The 24166-nt window shown below is 39.7% G+C and overlaps 1 protein-coding gene across 1 annotated transcript; it reads left to right on the top strand.

The window, feature by feature from the left end:
* Window positions 1-147: 147 nt before the first annotated feature.
* LOC134794379 (serine/threonine-protein kinase grp) lies at window positions 148-23563 on the top strand. Its single transcript, XM_063766183.1, has 7 exons — window positions 148-300; window positions 728-834; window positions 7198-7396; window positions 7796-7960; window positions 12020-12209; window positions 13566-13793; window positions 22898-23563. The coding sequence occupies exons 2-7, from the start codon at window positions 758-760 to the stop codon at window positions 23464-23466; spliced, it is 1428 nt and encodes a 475-aa protein (XP_063622253.1). The 5' UTR covers window positions 148-300; window positions 728-757; the 3' UTR covers window positions 23467-23563.
* The last annotated feature ends 603 nt before the right edge of the window (window positions 23564-24166 follow it).

Genomic DNA, 24166 nt, shown 5'->3' with positions numbered 1-24166 from the left:
TTGTTTTTGTTTATTTAGATAATATTTTATTTGACTGCTTTATAGTGAAGAATAATGATTTGAACATATTACAATATTGTTTTTTCTAACCATAGTACTACGTATAAATCAATGTTTGTAACTGTTATAATAAGTAAGATTTGATCTACGAAAGGAAAATTCAGAAAGGTATTCAGAACGCTTGTCAGCCATTGATCTTTTTGTTCGAAAAAATGCCGATCGAGCTCGAACGATGGCGCGGTCAGCGATTGGCGAACGATCCTTGGGAGGAAAATGGCAAAATGGTGTAGTCGTTAAACGGTTAGTGCTGAATATTCATAATTATTAAAATCTTCCAAGTACTTTCAACGTTCTCAATCCAGCGTTAAGATCGAGATATCGACGTTTTCGGGCGAGCGATTACCGTTATCGGACGAGGTGGGAAGGTAACATCGCCGACGGCGGCGCTCGCTTTGTTCGCCGATCTCCACGTGCCCTCCGCCATTTACCATCTTCGAAACGCTCGATTTACACGTAGAGAGCGACCTCCGGGGTCGAATGACGACCGGGAATCTCGATTCAGTCTTATTTTTTTAAATTCTGCAAACATTTCTGTCTTTCGTTCGGGGAAAAATGGTCCACTGGGACATCGCGACGGGCGGCGGCGTGGTCGGCTCATCGGGCCGATCGGGTCGCCGGCTGCCGCGGCTGCTCGCAGTTGGCCGGTCTTGACGCAGCGCTGTTGCAGGAGCCGGAACCCGTGCGGGCGGCGCGCGACATGGCGGCCGGCGGCGGCGGCGAGTTCGTGGAGGGCTGGCTCGTGGCGCAGGTGCTGGGCGAGGGCGCCTACGGAGAGTGAGTACTTACCTGCTGACTTTCTCACTTCGTTTCTTGCTGCACATACATCATAACCGCACGCTTTCCTTTAGGTTAAATATCTATGCTTCACGCCTAGTTTTGAAATATTTTTGTTTTAAACATTAAATGTTTGTTATTATATAAATTGTCAGGACACTTCCTAGGTATATTTTGTTGAAGGTAGTATAGTGTAATTGACTGGTTTTGGTCTCCATGCTCCATTCATTTAGCCATGCATTTATTGGAAGTAAAGTTGACTATAGCCGGAACACCAGTATATCTTCAAACTTGTTTGGATGTCCTTAGGGTAGCGGAGTTGTGAAATTGGAGGCTCAACAAAATTAGTAGTTATTTATTTTCTAAATTATAATCAAGGCATATATCAGTTAATGCTGATTTCTACTTCATAAAATAGTAAGTTAAACAGGGATGTTGATGGGAATCTGCCACATCAGTTGCTTAGTTAAAATTGAACAGGTTGCTAATTTGTCCAATTTCTTTCTTGGACAATTACTAATAGCAAATGTATTAACATCTGATTTGAGCCGGGAATGGCAATGCTACGTAGTCAGTGCATCGGATGCACATGCAGAACTGCAACAAGCAAAATCTTTACAAGCGGTTTAATTACTTACAGCTAATAGCAAATTCTACTAAGCAACTAAGTTGCTATAATGTTCTGGTAACAAATGGCAATATTGAATTAAATGCTAGAATAAAGGCAATTGCTTTTTTTAAATTTAACTGTTATAAGAGGGACCTTAAATAACAATATGCTCAAATATTATTTAGCATAATGTATTGCAGCGGTTTTCAAACTTTTGGTGCCGGAACCCTTTTGAAAATCGAAATATTTGACGAAGCCCCAAATAAAAAAAAATATTGTTCGTCACTGTGTGGACCAAATACTTGTATACCTATAGAAGAGCTGTTTTTTTCTTATTATTACAAGTATTGTCGTGGAGCCCAACAGAGGCTTTGTGGAGCCCTAGGGGTCCCCGGAGCACACTTTGCGAATGGCTGATGTGCTTAATTAGTGAAATAAAGGACCCCGTAGCAAACATAGGGAAAAAGTGGTTTCAGTCAAATCTCACGAAATTTTAGTATGATATATGTGAAAGTCTCCTGATTATTTTTTTATTAGGGCGCAACTCTCAGGAGTATACTTTCAGAAATAATTAGATTTTCATTGTTCTTTAACTTTGATGTCTTTCCTAAAATCGATACCTTGTGAGTCTTGTGACACACACTGACAATGGCTGATGTAATGATTTACGAAAGCTAGGTACATGATGCATATGTTTTGTATGAAACAACTAAATTGATTATTTCTGAAAGTATACTTCTCAGAGAGTAGTGCCTATACAAAAATAATGGAGAGCCATGAATCTACATCATACTAAAATTTCGTGAGATTTGACTGAAACACTTTTTCCTTATGTTTGCTGCGGGAGTCCTTTCTTGACACAAATAATAGAACATGGTAGGTAGTAGTAGGTAGGTCACACAAATTGACTAATTCTCTTAGTAAGTTCAATAAAGCTTTTAAACTAAGTAGCGGCTCACAAAATAGGTACACCTACTTCCAAAATTCATTTGAATATTACATATACCTAGTTTCCGAGTAAACTGGGGCTTCCGTTTTTGCCATATTGACTACGGAACCCTATATATAATAAATTAATAAGATTTTAAAAACATAAAAGCCGACTTGTTAAAAATAATGAAGTGAAAAGGGAAGAACTACATAATAATAATAAACAAGCGATAGCGGCATGATCTGCGGGCTCAGCACGGTTCCATTTTTATCGACTATCACTATGCGCGTCCCTTTCGCACTTACATACTTGTTAGAACGTGACAGGCATGGTGACAAGGGATAAAAACGCGACCGTGCTAAGCCGCCAGGTTGACCACGGTCTAAATTCTAAGTACCTAGTAGTACCTAGTGCCCGACCGAAACCGGATTTATTGCCGCAACCTGGGCATAAAAACGGCATGAAAAAAACGGATGATTGGCTTGTGCACTTGTCCGTCTTTTTACTCGCAGGTACGGCGCAGTGGCATGAAAAAAACGGATGATTGGCTTGTGCACTTGTCCGTGTTTTTACTCGCAGGTGCGGTGCTGTGGCATGAAAAAAACGGATGATTGGCTTGTGCACTTGTCCGTCTTTTGCAGTGGCATGAAACACACACCCCCCCTAGCCCGCCCCCCCGCCCGGCCAAGTCATGAATAATACTAATTCCAGACGCAGTGCACAAGCATAAACACGTTTTTCATAGCTGTCATCTCGGACCGGAAAAAACGGTCCGGAATGGGGAAAAGTAAAATGTCGGACGGTAAAATTACGTGTAGTGCACAAGCTACTATATACATTTAATGGCGTGCCATGTTCGGACCGTAAAAACTCGGACTGCCGGACAGTAAAATTCATTGTAGTGCACAATCGCCCTAACTTTCGGCCGAAACATGAATTTTAGGCAGAAACCGCAACTTCGGTCGGACACTACCGATAATGCAATCTTGTAGGTAAATTTCGACGCGATCAAAAGGTTCGGCAGTGTTTTGATCGAAACCGAATCTTCGGCCGTAACATGATTGCACAAATTGCTCGGTTATGCCACGGCATTATTTGGGGTTAACGAGGAATCAGGTGCACTTAATGCCAGATATTTTTGCGGCAAGTGATGTTCATCTTTATTAGTTTAATAAAAAATAAAGCTTTTTGGCTAGAGTCTGACCAAACCAAATTTGCATGGCATTTTTAATCACAAAGTGTGCCAATAGCAAGTAAAAAAAAAAACGTTAATTTATAATGACACTTCACTTTGTTCTGTTCATGTTCAAGTCGGTGCAAAGTTAGCTTAGACGGAGTAGAATATTTGAGCACGCGGACGTCAAGATTGTCAAGCAATAGGTATTCATCGTGGTGATGGCTTGAGATGTGATATTGGCGCGAGGCGGAACCGCGCTGCAGCGGCAGCGGCGGCGGCGACGGCGCGGAGCAAAAACGCGCCATCCTTGAGAGTTTATCCACCCCGCGCGGTCACTGCCGCTATATTTCGGCGGCGGCTGCAGGAATATTGGCGCCGTGGCTAACAACAGCGACAGATTTGTACATCACGCTTACTGCGGCCGGGGTAAACAGCTCCAGGAAGTTGCAAGTTATGCGGCATAAGGGGCATATAGCGCGATCGGTTAGAGGCAATGTAACAGTGTTGGATGGAACTCGAGTGTTTTGAGTCTATATTTGAAGAAGACCGCTCGTTGTTATGCGACTGCGCTTAAAAAGTCTCGAGACAAGCCGTTTGTAGAGTCTTTTTTAAGCTCAACACAGACTCAAGCCTCTGAATAAAGGCTCGGTCAACAATTGTGTCGCTTTTATCTAATATAACAGTAAAAATAGGCCTTATTGTATGATATGTTGATATGTGTACCAGTGGCGGCGCATCCATAAAAGCCGATTCCCACCGGCTTGCCTGTTTTTGGACTTTTGAGCAGAGTTGTAAAGGAAATATGTAAGCTAAATTAGCCCTGGCTTGCCTATGGATATGTTTGACGCGCCGCCACTGATGTGTACCCAACTCGAAGGACTCATATCTAGTATCTACAAGATACTCTGGTATCTAACAAGTTGAAAAGAACTGGTGTTTCGTCTTAATTATTAGAGCCTAAAAAACTGAGTCAAGTCTTAAAGCAAAAGACTCGAAGGTCTCGAGTCTTAATCAACGCGAGGTTAAATTTGCTAGTGATGTGCACGGGGGGCATAGGGAAGGTGATAGGTTAGGCAATGTAACCAGGGTTGGGCAGTATTTCAATTACATGTATTTGAAATACGTATTTGAAATACATTTTAGTATTTTGTATTTGTATTTCAAACACTACCTGGAAAAGTATTTTGTATTTGGTATTTCAAATACTGCACTCACATGTATTTTGTATTTCAAATACTTCAAGCTTCAAAATACATTTCTACAAAATACATTTTATTAAATTCTATGATCCTAAAATGGAACATTTTTTTAAATATAATGTACGACTTGTACGAGCGCAAATAGGTACATTGCGCGAGCTATTCTGCGCAGAACTTTTCGTCAACAGCCAGGGGATAGAGTCATTGTAGTAGTTTCCGTCCACGCTCTAGTTTTCGACCACTTGACAGATTAGCATATAATATATTTCATTTTTAATTTACTATTTGCGAAATATATGTTTTATATGTAGACAGATATATTGTTTAGCTAAGGATTGAAATCAGTCCAAATTTGTGCAGCAATGTAGGTTTATATTCAAATTTCGTCAAGTGGACGAAAACTAGAGAAGGACGAAAACAAGCGCAATGACCCTATAAGTTTTTAGGAAAGGATATTCGTTAAAAAAAAAACTAAATTAATAATCAAAAAAAAAGAAAAGTATTTTGTATTTTGTATTTGAAATACATTATTTTAAACACTGTAATTTGTATTTTGTATTTCAAATACCAGTCACCAAAGTAGTTTGTATTTGGTATTTCAAATACTTTTAAAAATGTATTTTGTAATTTGTATTTGAAATACGTGGAAGCCAGTATTTTGCCCAACCCTGAATGTAACATGTAGAACGCTTGAAAAACGATGTCCACGGACAGTCGCACAGAACTTCCTCTTTTTTTTTGTAACACTTAAAAATGCGAAGGACGAAATATAAAGATTAATGGATATTCGATTCTCTCTTTCAAAATAGTTTCGACGCTACTTCATGGCTCACAATCACATTACTAGAATCCTTTTTCGAAGTCGAGTAAATTAATGGTAACGTCAAGATTAAACAAATGTAAACGACAAATAAAAATTCTCACGAATTCTTGTAACATGGAATTCGCAATAGAAACAATTCTGCTTCCTAGTATTTAGGTACTTGACGTAGGTGTGCATAATGGAGGTAATAAAACGAATAAAAACACATGGTGTGGTGGTGTGTATTGCCTGACGCATGCACGCCCAAGTTCGCTACGCTGGTTTAAACATCAGCTCCGAACCTAACATGAAGCTACTCTGAACTAAAGTAGGGTCCTGGATCTGGGATGTAGTCTATGTCTAGTTATAGTTTTTCACAAGCTAAGTTTACTTGACCGAGGATGTGTCCTTGAACTTTGTCGAGTCAGCGCAAGACGCCTATGCCGCATTTACCTACGTTTTTTACTGCAATAAGATTTGAAGGTGTCTGTCTGTAAAAACAGTAAAAAGCACATTATTGTTTAACTCAGGGCTCTCCAAACCCCGGCCCGCGAAGCGTTCAACAAAACATAAAATAATGCGATATAAATGATTATTTTAGGGTTCCATAGTCAATAAGAATCCTTTGATGGTTTCTGAAATAATTTCCTGCATTCTGCAATTATGTTTAGCCTATTTTATTTGAGTAGATGTCGATAGGTCATTTCGCATTAAAATTCCAATTCATTCAAATCAATTACTGGATATTTATTTATTTATGTTAGGAGAACCAACAGCTTTAAAACATACAATAGACAACAAGATTAAAACAGGAAGCCAATTACAGGAACTCACAGGTAGTTACAAAGTATTAAATTTTAAGCTAATGCTAGCACCTACGCACACACACATGCGTACAAAAAGAGAGAGAGAAAAGAAGCATAATTGAAAATGGCAATAGAAGCCTTAATAGATCCTAAAGTATTAACACTTATAGCTAAGTTTTAACACTTATAGCGCCTAGAATAACAGAGGTCTCAGAATTCAAAAGATGAAAACAAAATAAAATAAAATTTATCAATTATCAGATTGAAATGCGGTTAATGAATACGTTATGTAATGTCAGTATACTAATACACTAAGTTGATAAATTTAATGCATTTGCTCGCCTAATGAAAAAGAGAAAAACAGAAAGTGTAGGTACATGAATTAAATACATTAGTAGAAAGGTCGCTCACACAAAACACCGCTTAACCAAACTATGCCTCACACTGGGAACTTAATATATCGATATAAAGTTCCTTCATAGCTCATTTAGCCTTCACCTCGCGCGAACTAGGAAGCTATTCTGTCTATACTTGGATGATGCAGTTTTAACAGATAATGGGGGATAGTACCTTTTAGAACGATAGGGAATATTGAAAGAAAGTTTACCAAGTAGCTTGGAACAGTCAGTTACACCACTGGTGATGTTCAGGAGAAAGGTAATGTATATCACGTCTTTTTTGCAACGGGACTAAATAATTGGATGAGCTATAAGGATATTTCAGTTTATAGCATAATTTATTTCTGGACGCGACATACGGTATAAATAATATTTTAGGTTTTAAGTCTGTAGTTTTGACATCGGAGCACTTTTCCTAGCGTATATTTTTCGTCGGGCAGGGTGCGGCTGCTGGTGAACAGCGGCAGCGGCGCCTGCGTGGCGCTGAAGACGGTCCGAGCCTCGCCCGACAGCGACGCTCTAACAGCTGCAGCTCGCGAGGCGGCGCTGCACCGCGCGCTGCGCCACCCGCACGTGCTGCGCTGTCTGGGAGCCCGTGCCGCACCTCCCCACCACTACATGTTCCTCGAGTACGCGCAGGTAGGCTTTCTGGCTTCCAGCTGACGGATTGACTTCAAATCCCTACTAAAATATGAAAATTGCTATGGACATAGTTTCAGTTACGCAGATGAAAACGCAAGCAGAAACTAGTTGGTTAAATTAAAAATAAAATTAATTCTCGTATTCAGAAAGGTCCCTCCCTACATCAGTACCCTGTCCGTCACTAACCAAGGTTACCACTTCAGCCCGACTTCTGTAAAATTCGCTGCTATATTATTGTTACCGTATTCTAGCAGTTGAGTTTGCATAAGTTCGAAATAAGTGGACCGCGAATGAAAAGTCAGATGCCTGGCTTCACTTAACAACTATTCAGGAGACAAAATCGTCGTCCTAAATTTTGCTATACATACATAGAATTACAAGAGGACAATCCCACAGGGAGGAGAGTTGTTCGACCGCATTGAGCCAGACCGGGGTATGTGCGCGACGCTGGCGCGCCGCTACTGGCGCCAGATCCTCAGGGGGCTGAGCTACTTGCACTCCCGAGGGGTGGCACATAGAGACCTCAAACCAGAAAACGTTTTGCTTGATGACAGGGACCAGGTTAGTGTCCACGAGCCGTTCATATGATTAAGGATCGTTTGAAGCGTAACTAATCCTAGTAACGTCTTCTGAAACTTTGTTTCATGGAAAGGTTCAGTTATTTTATGACAGTACAGCCAGTGGCGTGCACTTCATAAAGGCAAAAAGGCACTGCCTATACTATAATTCCGATGTCTATCCTCTTAAACTACTTAATTTAATTTATACCTGATCGTACTATCAGTAATCGATATAACTTAAAACATTCTAAAAATTAATAAGCGCTCCATCTACCGGTTAAGCTTTGTCATCAAGTCATCATCTATAATAATTCTACGCGACGAAGTTTACACCACGCGGCACTAGCGCCGCTACGTGCCTTGCACGGCAAAGGCAGAAAACATTTCCGTCTAAATCTTTCTATGTGTGCCTCCCCGTGAGTCATCGTTACGCGGTTACAGTGTAGTGGACCTTCCTATAAGTACGAGCACACAATTATACAAGTAACGCACACATTTAGACGCAATAGGCAGTGTCTTTCGTACCAAACATAAACGAATGACGCCCGAAAGTTTCCGAATAGTTCCGATGTTTACGTGACTATTTTAAAAAGTAGCATTTGCTATGGTAATTTAGTGCAAAAACGAGACTATTTTTTTATTCGTTTACAGTATTTGGTTAAGTTTATTTACATTTTTTATTCGGTCGCCATTGTTTGTTTGTTTTGGTGAGTTTATGAGATAACAGTTAACAGTTGCCGGAAATTATAAAGTGCGATTAGTGAAAAAATGGATAATTTTATCTGTGAAAGTTGTGGGTGTGGGTGTGGGTGTGTGTGTGTGCAAACTATTAAAAATGATGCGTTTTCGAAGCTTTCGTTTAGCCAAAAAAAGAAGTAATTGAAAAGACTTGACAACAAAATGAAAACCATCACGCAATTTTTTTGGTGAGTTAGTAGCTCTCATTTTTTAAGGTTCCGTACCCAAAGGGTAAAACGGGACTCTATTACTAAGACTCTGCTGTCCTTCCGTCCGTCCGTCTGTCATCAGGCTGTATCTCACGAACCGTGATAGCTAGACAGTTGAAATTTTCACAGATGTATTTCTGTTGCCGCTATAACAACAAACACTAAAAACAGAATAAAATAAAGATTTAAGTGGGGCTCCCATACAACAAACGTGATTTTTGACCGAAGTTAAGCAACGTAGGGCGGGGTCAGTACTTGGATGGGTGACCGTTTTTTTTTTTGCCTTTTTTTGCATTATGGTACGGAACCCTTCGTGCGCGAGTCCGACTCGCACTTGCCCGGTTTTCTGATATAATTTTGCCTAACCAGTCCCAAATCTCTGTGCACGCTACTGAGTACAGCTAACTTAGACAGTCATAAATATTACATTTATTGAGGTTTTATATTCGTCATATATAAAGAACTACACTTTCTTCATCAAAGTTATACTAATAAAGTATGTATTGTTGATGATTAATGTGTCTGTGAATAGTGAAATAGGTTCACGATTAAACCGAGACACACCCATTTTCCTTGGAAGTCCCGTATGTATTTGTTCATACTGCTTAAACAAACATACAAATCGTCACTACTTTGCAAAAAATTTCATATCTTACACTGAAAGGCAGTAACTCTATATGCATCCCATACATAGGTACCACATTTTTCTTTGATTGACAGAACAAGATAAGTTTATTTTTCCATGCAAATTACATAGGATTTACAGATCAATTTCAAAGCTTTTTTTTATCTAAAAAGATTTCTGACTTCTCATCTGGATAAGTTGATAAATAAATGGAGCAACAAAGATTGGAACTTTCAAGGATCTCTTATCTCTTTATAAACGCATTTCTTTTTTTGGATTTTTCAATAAGTCGGAGCGCACAAACGTGTGAGATTTTTTTCTTTAGTTCAGTTAGTTCAGATTCAGTAGGGATTATAATTGGGCGGATCAACTATTTCTTGCATCGAATCAACTTTTTTTGCAAAAAAATAAATGTTCTTTTTTCCTCACAATATTATTTAATATTGAAAAACACTTCCAAAGATTGCAAATATATTTCGAGCATCGCTCGTTCTTGTGTTTTGATAGAAATTAAACATAGATTTGATAACACACTCACGTAATACGTCTACTGAGTCACAGATACGGATTTCTCGATTTTGTTAAGGAAACTACATTTAATTTAAAAATTCTTTCCTTTAAATTAACACAGTTACAAAATAAAAGGTACAAAAGTCTGTCTCAATTTCGTAATACTGGGGTTGGTTTTGTCTCTTGAGTCACATGGGTAGTTTTATGTGAATATTTTTTAACATAACTCAGTATGCACTCAATATAACCTAACAAATATAGTGATGGTACTTAACAGAGTTCTAAGCGAAACATTATTTGTTTAACGTAGTATTATAGAAGGATTTAAGGTGAAAAATGTCTCTTGAGTCACGCAAATAGTCTTCAGAGTCACGATTTTTGTGACTAAGGGGACTGTTACTAAAGAGACATATTAACATTGTTTTGTTGTTTTTGTCGCGAAACTATTTAAATTACGATAAAAACATATACACTGAGCATTTTAGACTTGGATACAAGCCTGATTCTATAAATTTGATTCGAAAGATATATACTTATAAACTGAAATAAATGTCATATACTAAGAAAAAGTGACCAAGGCCTCCAGTGCCCCAGGCTGGAATCGAACCAGCGTCCTCTGCTATCGCGGCAGGTGCCTGAACCACTCGGCCACCGGGCCACAGCGACATTAGTCAAATTTTCCAAGTATATGCACTTCCTACTGAAGGCTTGTGGCGCCCCCTGGCCATCTCTAAGGTAGAACAGTATGGTTCGAACCTTCTATCTGGATCATTCTCATGATGATACCGAGCTAGCGAGAGAGATGGCGCTGCCAATCAATACTATGAAGTATTTGAACAAATTAAATTATTTTTCAGAAAATATTTTAATTTGTTTGTGTCTGCCGCGATAGCAGAGGACGCTGGTTCGATTCCAGCCTGGGGCACTGGAGGCCTTGGTCACTTTTTCTTAGTATATGACATTTATTTCAGTTTATAATTTATATAGTAGTGTTTCTACTTGATAAAAACAAATTAAAATATTTTCTGAAAAATAATTTAATTTGTTCAAATACTTCATAGTATTGATTGGCAGCGCCATCTCTCTCGCTAGCTCGGTATCATCATGAGAATGATCCAGATAGAAGGTTCGAACCATACTGTTCTACCTTAGAGATGGCCAGGGGGCGCCACAAGCCTTCAGTAGGAAGTGCATATACTTGGAAAATTTGACTAATGTCGCTGTGGCCCGGTGGCCGAGTGGTTCAGGCACCTGCCGCGATAGCAGAGGACGCTGGTTCGATTCCAGCCTGGGGCACTGGAGGCCTTGGTCACTTTTTCTTAGTATATGACATTTATTTCAGTTTATAATTTATATAGTAGTGTTTCTACTTGATAAAAACAAATTAAAATATTTTCTGAAAAATAATTTAATTTGTTCAAATACTTCATAGATATATACTTACCGGAATTCTAATGTCACTCGGCCGACACACAATAAACACACGCTATCGTGCGAGTCACGGACGAAATGGCCGAGCCAGTATGAACCTAAAGGAAACGCAGACGCCATCACGCGATACGTAGATCTAGCTCTTAGATCTAGATCTAGCTGAGCCGTTCATAGCCTGTCTCACTCGCACTTAGCAAAACAAAGTATCCTGTGTCTCAGCCGACTCGTATTATCTTAAAGCCTTGGGGACATAGTTTAGAAAAAAAATTAGCTGATTTAGTGGTGGGACGTCCATCACGCCAATTTGGCAGAAATATTGTACCAATTCCAAACGACAAAGGACTCGAGACATTTGATATCGGATGATCCTTGACGATAGGCAAGCCGCAACAGTGTTAGATTAGGTTAAAGCGGCAAGGCAAGGGTTATGTTTAAATTTTATTTTTAATGAATAAAAAAAGGACTTCTCTCTTTACACTTCCGTGTGGTCGTTTCCGACATCGGACGGACAACGTGAAAGTTCTCAAGTGGGTGTATCATACGGCAGGTGAAGATCTCCGACTTCGGTCTGGCGACGCTGTTCCGCCACGGGTCGCGCGAGCGGCTGCTGTCTCGCTTGTGCGGCACGCTGCCGTACGCCGCGCCCGAGGTGCTGCGGGCCGCGACCGCGCCCTACCGCGCGCCGCCCGCCGACCTGTGGGCCGCCGCCCTGGTGCTGCTGGCCATGCTCGCCGGAGGTGGGTTCCAGTCTACTCTACTCCTGCTCCGGCGAGAGAGGCTATCTTATTCTACCTGATGACGGGCTAAAAATATACCACTTGACCCACCGACGGAGCGGCGGCTGTCGTTTACGAGACTGTGATAAGATAAGTCTCTAACCGCTAGTTATCTCTCTGGAAAACTGCAGTCTATAGCGACTCACAAATTACAAGAACCGCTTTTTTTTTGACACTGATATTGATATACTTTTGGCCCGGTTCTGTATCCGAGTGTCCTTTAATAATTTAATTTGGCATTATTATCGTGACTGTACTTGCAGCTAGCTAACTTGAATGCGTAGTGAGTGGCCCACCGTGCGCGCGCGGCCGGTATCTTTGGTATCCTAGCTGTAGGCGTGTGAGGCCCTAAAGTTATGGTACCGAAGTTACGAGTCGCGCGACTTCGTCCCGACCGACCGCCCCCACGCCCACGCCCACACCGCCTGCTGAATGTGCATTTTATTTTTTGTTTCTTTTTATTTTTCTTTGGGTCCTTCACATGTGTTCCATAGAACTTGAGTTTCAGAAACCATTAGCCTTAGCCCTTAGAATCAGGCTTGTAAATACTTCATGGTGATTTATTTTATTAAATTTTATTACAAGGAGCATATGGGAAGAACTCTTATGTTATATTTTATTTTCAACTTGTGTTACGATTAATTTTATTGCTTTGTGTATGTGCATGTTCTTGTTGATTTCTTTTATATTTAAAATGCTCATTCATATTTAATTTATGACAGGAAGTCACAATGAAATTGTTTACAAATGAAATTATTAAGTTATTAAATTAATTATAAATGAAATAGTTAATAATTCAGTATCATTGTGATTTATGGATGAGCTTCTAAATGTTGTTTATAACTGTGTTGATTAGAACTTCAGTAAAAGAGAACTTGAACTCTTATTTTAAATTATACTACCCAGGGAGTGAGGGGGAGGCACAGATAAGTGTACTCTTAATCGGACCCGGCACATAATGTACACGTAATACGCTTCTAATTTTGACTGTATTATTTTATTGTTAATCTAGTTGTCTATCGCTCCCACTTAATATTATAATATGTTTTGAGACAGCTTATTTATTTTTAAATAACTTATTTCGTGATGTGCTCTATACCTACCTACCTACTGCTGCACCAACAATTCGGCGGACGAGATATCCTCACTATGCATACAACGGAGGCGAATGGATCTACCTACTACTTATCTTACTTACTTGTATTATAATAAGGATCCAGACAGCATTTTTGGTCATCTTATTGCATTTTTCTTTGAGAACGATTTTTCTGCTGCATCATTGTTAACAAAAATAATAAGTGTAATGTACTTGCGCAGAGCTACCTTGGGAGCGCGCACACCCCTCGGACGCGCGCTTCTCATGTTGGAGCTCCGGCGCTCGCGACGGCGGCGGCGGCGGAGGCCCGTGGCGGAAGCTGTCCGCCGGAGCGCGCGAGCTGCTGGCGTGTGCGTTGCACCTCGACGCCAAGAAACGCGCCACGCTCGACGACCTGCTCCACCATGTCTGGATGAGCGAACATGACGAACTGCCCAAGAGGACCACTGGTTAGTACCTACTTATGTTTTATGCTACATTTTAAACTTTGCTATATCACGCTTACTGTACTGTAACTGTGGCCTGGCCAGCCACATTAGGGCACACGCTAGACAACGTCCATAAAGCCCCCTCCACACTCGCGTTCGCGGCTTCGCGTCGCGATTCGCGCACTAGTGTGGAGCGGGGAGCTTAGTGTTTATTTAGGGTCGCCGTCATCGTCATCGAAAATGAATGAATGATTTTTTTTATTTCAGGCAACTAGTGAAAATGATGAGGAGGACTATATTATACTCTAACTGATTTGATTATAAGGTTTCATCATCTATTTCTAATTATTTTGTCGCGTGAGAATTTAGTTAAATGCCCCTTAAGGTGCCCACTGATTAACAGTCCGCGGACGGTATCGGCCTGTCAGTTAGAACAAAATTTTGACAGTTCTGAACAACTGACAGGCCGATACCGTCCGGCGGACTGTTAATCAGTGGGCCCCTTTTATGGAGTGATTCAAGTGGGTTTAAAACTGCCATATACACTTAACCCTTAAATGCATGATTTTTTCTTTTTGCCCGAAATTAATATATGTATCACCACAATAAATAATAGTACTAGGTACAGAAGACTCACTCTCTAACAAAACGCGTCTGTTACGATCAGCACAGATATGGCCGCTAGGTGGCGACAGCGCCACGCGCGGCTTATGGCTTTCCCCAAAATTGGGGCGGAACAGATGTACTTTTAGAGACCGTGGGGTCGTAATAATTTGGAACATGTTCGATATTACATAAACATTTCCTTTGATTTTGCAAATGTTAAATAATTAGCTTAATCTGCGATGTATGAGGTATATCTTATGTTACAAACAATAACGTGAAACTGCAACTTACTATAAAAACTCTAACACGGCGACAATACGAATTATGCGGATATATGTTGTCGATTCAAAAGTGTTCTTTTTTACGCTGTTTCGTTTGAGCATAATTTCATTGGCTCTTTCCGTAGACCCCCTTCGGTTTTATTAATATAGATTCCAGGGACCCCTGAGGTGCGGTGCGGCGTGGTCCGTGTCAGGTACTAGGTGACTCTGAGTGGCCCAGTCTCAGAGCTGCCTCGTGCCTCAACACGGAGCGCCGCTACGGACACACTAAAATACCAATCTTATGTATATACATAAAGCAGAAGCCTTCAGTTTTCTGGACTAGTATTAACCCTTTCAGATCTGAAAATCGAGTGGTTGCTAACTTAAAATGGAATTTAATAACATTGTCACTTATGGTGAAGTCAGATGAGCGTAATGTTTTGAGTTGTGAGGCGCGTAATTTCGGTTGCTCAATTTCTTTTTTCAAGTCAACATATATCTCTATTGTATTGGAAGGGTCTGAAAGGGATACTACGTAAGGTTAGTTTGAGAAGAAGCTACGACTGTACAAGAAGGCCTGCGACAGTGCCGTTCGGTGCTTTGGCGATTTAGCTCCATGACGTACCATGAGCTCATAAAGCTAGATTACCAAAGCACTGCGCTCGTGCGAATACTACGTGACAAAGAAGAAAAAAAAAAGAAGTGAGGAGGAAGATTTTATTGGTAAGGTCTATTTGATGGTCCTATTTTATGTCAAATTGCCAATGTGTATTTATAGTTGGATTTAGCGTATAAAATGGTTAATTAATTTTAATCGCACTTGATGAGATATCTTCCAGAGCGCAATGATTATTTTTAGCCTTTGGCAAAAAAAAAATCGTTTTGAACAAAAAATATCAACTAATTGTAGGTAATAGGGAGTATTACTGCAATGTTCTGCCGCCAGAGTGCAGCACTAATTTGTTTAGTAAACCATAGAGTAACTTATACATACTAGGGGCCTATTTCTCGTACGTTACAAGTTCACAAGTCTATAAGCTTACATTTAAAATTTCATTGTACAAGTGTGTTTTAATTCTGTTTCTCGTAGGAATGATTACTACAAGTGCTACAAGGCGGCTGTCTAAAGTTAGAAAATAGGTTTGTTTACTATGCAAAAAGGAAATGCAATGGCCATTATAAATGTTATCTTAATGTCAATGTCACTGTTATGCATCATAATTTTAATAAGAGGAAAGTAAAATGGCTGACTTGTGTTTTCGGATATACAAGCGTATAATAATACAAGTAGTAATGAAAAGCGTTTCTCAAAATTATCAATTACAAGTGTAAAATCAAACTCAGTTTCGTCAGTCACTCTATGAATGTTTACAAGCTTCAGGGTGGGTCAGTTTTTTTTTTATAATACGGGTGAATTCGTTACAAAATTATAATGTTATTGGTCATTTACTGGCTTCGAGCAACACCGGCTTCCGACACATCGGAAGGGAGGGGCCCAAGCGATATCTCACCGTACAAATCTTTCTGCCATTTTCCGCGGGGGGAAAGGTGCACACAGTCGCACTTCTCACACACTTACATACAAAATCCAATCTGTAATGACGACACAAATACATAGAAAATGACACACGTCAAAGACAAATCTTGCAAACCTCGATCTCTTTTTGTGTACGGACGAGTGACAAGTGTCACAACACGCACACTAACTCATTTTCGTTGAAGTATGTAAGAAGTCGGATTTGTCGCTCGACCGATCCGCAATTTGTACTGAGCGAGCAAAATCGATAAATCCAACAATTACATGAGACTAAAATATAATAATTGTGTTTGAATGTAATTAAACGTATGATATGTAAAAAAAATATTACATGTGAAATATAACACTTTCTTTTTGTAAATTTGATGTCCCCGACCTCTTTTTATAACAAAAAACCGAGCAAACAGGCATTTTTGTGCAGCAGTGTTCACGCGCGCGTCTGGACTCGGTCTAGTGAAAAATCCAAGTGCAACTAGTTTTATTACCCGCGCTAGATTAGATTGACGCGCTAATCTTGTACCTCGGCAGAGGGGAAATAGTGCGAATGCCGCCTCCCTTCCGTGTTGCTCGAAGTTTACTGGTTCTTTCCCAATTGGGGCTGTCCATAAATTACGTCATCGATTTTTGACGATTTTTGACCCCCCCCCCCCCCCCCTATAATCATCCAAAAATCATGCTTCAAATGACCCCATTTCCTCCTACTTCATGCTACCGTCATCCGATGTCCAGACCCCCCCCCCCCCCCCCCCCTAATTTGAAATGACGTAATTTATGAATAGCCCCATTATAATAATTTCATAGGAATGAGTTTACTGTTTTTTTTGGAGAATAAAAGCTAAATTTAAATAATATTACTGATTTTAACGAAGTGCATTCAAAACTTACACGTTTGAGATCTTAAAAATGCAATATCTTCATTTATTTATTAATCGATTTTTACCAAAAACGCATAATTATTAGCAGTTTATAGAGACTCCTCATTATTTCGTGATAAGTCACAAGCTACAAGTATAAAGTACAGCTTTTGAGAAACGAAATTACTATTTTAGTATATAATATCTACTAGTGTTTGTCAACTTGTGAAACAACAACACTTGTGAAAACTCTTTTATCCCCGCTCTTGTAACAATTATACATTTACGTGAAACGGAAACTTGTAAAAAATATTGAAGTACAAGCGTTACCATAGATACACACTTGTATTACAAGACTTGTAACGTACGAGAAATAGGCCCTAGGTCTTAAACAGTTTTTTGACAAGTTTTCACTATGACATTGATGCACTAAGGCGGTTTGTTTACAGGTGGCCTACCGCGAAACGCGAAAATCGAAATTTCTTTATCTACCTCTCTATCGATCGAATAAGCAAGAGTGATAGAGAGGCAAACACCGAACTTTCGATTGTCGTGTTTCACGGTAGGCCATGTGATTAACCTAGTGACGCATGATGTGTCATTGTTGATGTCAATGAGGAGTGAATGAAGTTTGTTCACTGTATGTGCTAGTGGTGCCACCTACGCAGAGCTTTGCCTAATATTCCCTATTATTAAAGGTTTTTGATTAAAATATTAAATAGAATTTTTGTTATCAAGAGGATTCCCCCTTGATGAAATAAGAGCGTTTTCACATTGTCCGATCGGATATCGGATGTAGGATCCTACACTCAGGCCTGATTACCTAGTCAGGCTGACTCAGGCTGCAGGGGCGCGGGCGCTGGCTTTAGAAATGAAATTATCGGAAGCGTCCTTTCGATATCGCATCGGATGTCGGAAGGCGCTTATGTTATGAGAAAAAGAGCTGCAGGAGAGTGCCACATGGCATCAAGTCCGCCTTTTTGCGTTATCTATCGTTTTGTAGGGTTCCGTACCCAAAGAGTAACAATTACTAAGACTCCGCTGTCCGTCCGTCTGTCTGTCTCTCACCAGGCTGTATCTCATGAACCGTGATAGCTAGGCACTTGAAATTTTCACAGATGATGTATTTCTGTTGCCGCTATAACGACAAATACTAAAAACATAATACAGTGGAACCTCGATAGCACGAATCTCAAGGGAAACGCCAAAAACTTCGTGTTAACGAGGTTTCGTCTTATCGAGAGCATCGACATAGGGAGGTTCTTATAGGTTTTTGTTCGTCTTATAGAGATTTCGAGTTACAGAGGTAAAACGCTAGAAAAAATCGTGTTAGAGAAGTAATTATTGAAACGCAGAAAGTACAGTCTTTATTGTGTGTTTCGAGTTACAGAGGTTTGTTAGTATACAGGGTGGTCCAAACCTTGACGTCCAAAAATTTTTTTTAGATTCCTCTAGTCGTGGGCTATCAGAATATACCCCATGTATATTAGCCGATTTTTTGTAGTTTTCGAGTTATGAATTTTTGAAGTTTTTTTTTGGTTAAAATTTTGGGGGTGAAGTGATTTACTCATAAAAAAAAAACTATTACAGTTTTTTTTAATGTTTCTTTTTGTAACATACTTGCTGTTTGTAACATACTGTAGGACTGCAATACCTTGGATATCGATCCTGAGAACTCTCAAAGCAGGTGAGCCACGCCGCGACACGGGTCCAGTTAAGATAATGATTAAGTTTACCCAAATGATGATTCGCTTATCACATGTCACAACATTGACTCATCGTGGTCATTTGTGTGTTTTATTAAAGTTAGGAATAATAAAACCGTTTTTTTTTGTAAATCACTAATTTGGGAACTTTCGACCTCAGTTCCTTTGAGTGCCGATTATGTCAAATTTCGATTATTAAGTGTCACTTTTTTTACCTTTTTGTAAAACACTTAGGGTCTATCAGTTTTTAAAATCAGCAGAAGTCCTTGTAACAGCTTGTTTTTTTTTATTTAAGCGCAAAATCTAAGCTTGACATTCCTGAGCGTAAAAAAATTATTTCTGTCATGTTTTTTTTACAACTTGTATCAACGTGAGGACGCTGATTTTTATTAAATAATTACGTCATTTATTAAGGAGTATGTTACAAAAAGAAACATTAAGAAAACTCTAATAGTTTTTTTTTATGAGTAAATTACTTCACCCCCAAAATTTTTACCAAAAAAAAACTTCAAAAATTCATAACTCGAAAACTACAAAAAGTCGGCTAATATACATGGGATATATTCTGATAGCCCACGACTAGAGGAATCTAAAAAAATTTTTTGGACGTCAAGGTTTGGACCACCCTGTATAACTTCTAGTTATAGAGGTGGTAAAACAATACTATTTTTTCGAATTGTACAGGTGAAATTTCATTTTTCGAGAGGTAAAAAATGTACTGAATAGTAGTGAAGGGAATCGCTGCACATAGGGGTATCTGACCCTAAAAGCTGGCCAAATTATGTTGACATTTTAAATATTATTTGTAATGAAATATGCTATATACACAATATTAATTTATTGCGGACAGGTTTTACACATTTTTCGTTTCATTACATTAGGGTCGGATAGTTTGTATAATTTACAGTTCATACAAAAATCATTATAAATTAAGTTTATCTACCAAACTGTTAATATAAATGACAAGCTTTTGCCCGCGACTTCGTCTGCGTGGAATTAGTGACAGCAGCTAAAGTAGGTATAGCGCCTGGATAATGGTAATACCAATCAATCAATTCGCGCATTGCTTACTTCAATTATTACGCAATTCATTAACTCTTTCAGTTCCGTCCCTTTGCACTCTCTTCAGGGATGATTTCCGACATAAACACTATCCTATGTCCTTCCCCGGGACTCAAACTATCTCTATACCAAATTTCAACTAAATCGGTTCAGCGGCTTAAGCGTGAAGAGGTAACAGACAGACAGACACACTTTCGACTTTATAATATTAGTATGGATTATATTTGATTCGTCTTTTTGATTTTGTGGATGTGGCACAATTAGTTGACTGCATCGAGTATTTTTATTAAATTCTGTCTCTTCACAGTCCATGGTCATGCGAAAAACGTATTCTCTAGTCACATCTTTCACGCCAGAGGGACCTGTATTATTAAATCGTTAAATTGTTTTTCAGGACCGCAAAACTAACTTTGTTTGGTAAAATTGCTTATCTTAAAATATATGCACGATTATCTAATTGCCACCTAATTTTATTACTATTTGCAAGAAGACTAAATGCACTATTAAATAATAAAAAAAATTAAAGCTGGGGAATGTCCCGCAATATAACTTTTGGCCTTTAATTGAAGTGAAATCCGTAAATTTCGATGCGTAAGCAAGTAGTTACTCAAATGTAATATATGGGTTTACTCAGACTTGATAATTAAATAGTAGATTGTTAACCAAGGGTTGAAAGGCACCCATTTCTGTCGAGGTAGTTTGGCGCTCGAACGCAGTGAGAGCGCCAATAGTCCGAGACAGAAATGGTGCCTTTCACCCGAGTTAAACACTCTACTTTTCATATCGAATGCGAGGAAACCAAACAAGACAAGGCAATTTCGCAAAATCAGTAATTGAAGTACCTAATAGACCTACGGCCATGATATTTTTCCTTACAACTTACTTACTTGCAATCAGAGACTTTACATGTGTGAAGATTAATAACCCCTAGCGAAAAACATTTAGATTGCAATATTTACGACAGCACACATTTTTTAACAAACTGCAGTAATTTTAAAATTATTTGTTCATTATAATATGAAAAGCAGCAGGATTGCCTCTTACTTTTTAATTTTATACTTTTTCGTTCTAAAAGCCGCAACAGACTACCGGACCGCACCGCGACCTTGGTGCGCCACACCACGTAATAACATAATAAAAATATTTTAAATATTAAATATTAAACAATTTAATTAATAATATAAGAAAGTTTTATCTTGTATTTTATTTTATTTTCATGAATATAGTGCTAAATAACTTTAAATACCAATTTAATATCGTAGAAACGTTTAACTGTGGCTGTATAAGATTCTGCCTTTGCTCATTTACGCAAGTGTAAGGTTTAAAAAAATATTTTTGGTGTATTCCTTTTGGTTCCCGCCTTATGAAATCGAGTAAATAGAATTCAACGAAAGAAATCAAGAACAATTTGTTTTTAACAATTTACTTACATCATTTTTTATAAAAAAAGGATCAACGTGGGATTAGTAAAATTAAACAATTACCAATTGTTCCAGGCGAGGCAATAAAGACATTATTTTTCCATTTTGTTTCCACCCAGTCGTTCGTGGGACGGGTACGCAGAGGAGTACACCACTTTTCTGCGCTAGAGCATAAACATATCACTTTCTGCGCACCTTTTAGAACAACAACGACCCACTTTCAGAGCATGAGATATGAAAAATCATAATACAAACAAGATTGTACATGCCTGGTAAATCATATTTATCTACAGACATTTTAACAGAACTACGATTATAGTCGTCTAAATAAACAGCGTACAAATAGTTGTAATCTTTAATACTAGAACTCCGCACTCCGCACTCCGCACCGTACGTGTGATGAACAACACTCTCAAATGACACACGATTTACAAGTACCGTCAACGTCAAGCAAAAAAACAAAAATGATTCTAATATCCATTGATTCCTCAGCTAATAAGTCTACCTACTCGTTAACGAGAATTCTACATTTTTGACCGAAGCGTAGCGAAGGTCTACGTTTTGACTCGGGCATTTTGCTTTTGTATGTCCGGATGTTCTCCTCTACGGGTCGCAATTATTAACCGATTCTCGTGAAATTTTGTAACCGAATCCTATGATTCGATAAAAAAAAATTGTCGAGCCGGTTTTTGGATTTTTTTTAAAATGGAAAAGTTGTGACAGCTCGCGCTTAAACAAATAGTCGTATCGGTATCATAAGAGTGTATTCTTTTTGAGACATGCTTACAGATTAAATGGCCAAAAATTCAGAAATTTTATATCGCTGATTTTGGAGGTATTAAGATATTTAGTTTTTACTTGAGAATGAGTAGAACTATAATGGCGTATTTTGCAAACGTTCGCTTTTTTGTTTGCACAGAAGGTCTGGGTTCGATCCCCAGTAATTATACGCTGGGATATAACTTTTTGTATTTTTTTTACACTTTTCGTATTGTGTTTTTTTTTATTTAAGTACTATATTTTCATCGTGCCCAATAAGATATGCTCGCGAGGTCTACAGCTCACAGAGCCACTAGTTACTTTAGTTTAGACATATGGCCAGCTTTTATGGTGAGATACCCCTATATGCGCTGCTTACTTCGTCTTAATGAGGTTGAATATTTCGAGTTATGGAGGTTTTGGGCTCTGAAGGGAAGGGAATAGCATTTTATTTCGTGTTAACGAGGATTTCGTCTTATCGAGGTACTAGTTAGCGAGGTTCCACTGTATTATAATAAATATTTAAGTGGGGCTCTCATACAACAAACGTGATTTTTCTTTGCCGTTTTTTGCGTAATGGTACGGAGCCTGAATATAATATTTCATTCTAAATATAATAATAATGATGTGTTCCCATTAGCTATAAGTATTGTATTGACATGTAAAATATTTACTTTTATTTTATCAATAAAATAAAAATAAATAAATAAATGAACACATAGCTACACATGTGTCTTGGAATTTAATTTCATTCGATATCGGATAAGGCAGTGTGAAAACGTTCTAAGGTTGATTTTCTTCGCACGTTTAGGCCTGCACGTAATAACTGTATATTACGTGTAGGAATTTAAATCTCTGTAAATGACCGGAGGTAATCAATAATGTAATTCTATTCATTTAGAAATGCTTCGTTTTAGACGCGCGCACGTGGTGCTCGCAGCCGGCGGCGAGAGCATCGTCGGCCGCCCTCGACGAGACGGACTGCTCGGTCGCGCTGCTCGTGCACTCGCAGCCCACCGCGGCCCGGGACCTGCTGCTGTCGCAGGTGACGCAGGCCACGCAGGGCGGCGCCGGCGCCGGCGTGGTGGCGCGGCTCGTGCGGCGCATGACGCGCGTGTGGGTGCGCGGGGACGAGCGGCGCGCGCTGGCCGCGCTCACGGCGGCGCTGGACGCGCGCGGCATGGCGTGGCGGCGCCTGCACTCGCCGCACCTGCTGGCCGTGGAGTGCGGCGGCGACGTGCGCATGCGCGCGTGGGCCGTGCGCGCGCGGCCGGCCGCCGGCGAGGAGCGCGACACGGGGCTGACGCTGCTGGAGTTCCGGCGCTCGCGCGGCTGCGGGCTCGCCTTCAAGCGCCGCTTCCTGGAGCTGCGCGCCGCGCTGGCCCCCCTCGCCGCGCTACCCCCCGCCGAGCCCGCCGCAGACCTGGTGGCGCCGCCGCTCGAGCTCACCCCCGCCCCGGTCGAGCCCATGGACACCGACCGCTGACTGACCGACTGACTAGCCGCGTGCCATCGAGGGACCGACGGAGACCTGATTTCTAGTATAAGTTTTATAAATTAAATCTTCGTTTTTACTGTTTTAATATGTATTTTTACTAGGTATCCCCTTCTACCTTCTTACCCGATTTGCAGTCTATTTAGCAGATAAATCTTGAATCATTTGTCCCGAGTTAACCCTTTACCGGGCTAAGGAATATACATTTCCCACATACGGCACTTCAAACATGTGTTCTATTTTCGTCGAGTGAGACTGATATAAGATTGTCATTTTTGAAAAAAAAAAATCTTTTATTCAAATAAAAATGTCAAAACAAAATGTGTAGAAATGTCAGCCTGGTAAAGGGTTAAAATTAGATATGCGAATCTCAACTTAGCACTCAGTTCTACAAGCTATACACGATGATTTTTACTCGGTGATCAGGAGTAGAAAAATATTAACCTTTTGAACGCCACAGACGGCAATTGACGTCAACGCAAAATCGTGACAATGACGCCAAAGACGCCCCACTTTTAGGTTGGCATTGACAAAACTAAATTTTACCCCCGTGGCGTCAGTGGCACGGCAAATGGATGCGCCATTTGGCGTTCAAAAGGTTAATATCTAGCCCAAATTAAACTTATTAGGCTAGGTCTCACGCAATTATCTCATTGCTTAATTAATTAAAGTTAAAACATAATTAAAACTA

The sequence above is a fragment of the Cydia splendana genome, chromosome 1 (assembly GCF_910591565.1).
Source record: "Cydia splendana chromosome 1, ilCydSple1.2, whole genome shotgun sequence".
Lineage (NCBI taxonomy): Eukaryota > Metazoa > Arthropoda > Insecta > Lepidoptera > Tortricidae > Cydia > Cydia splendana.
Note: the sequence above shows the minus strand (reverse complement) of the source record. Positions and strands in the feature narration are given on the sequence as shown.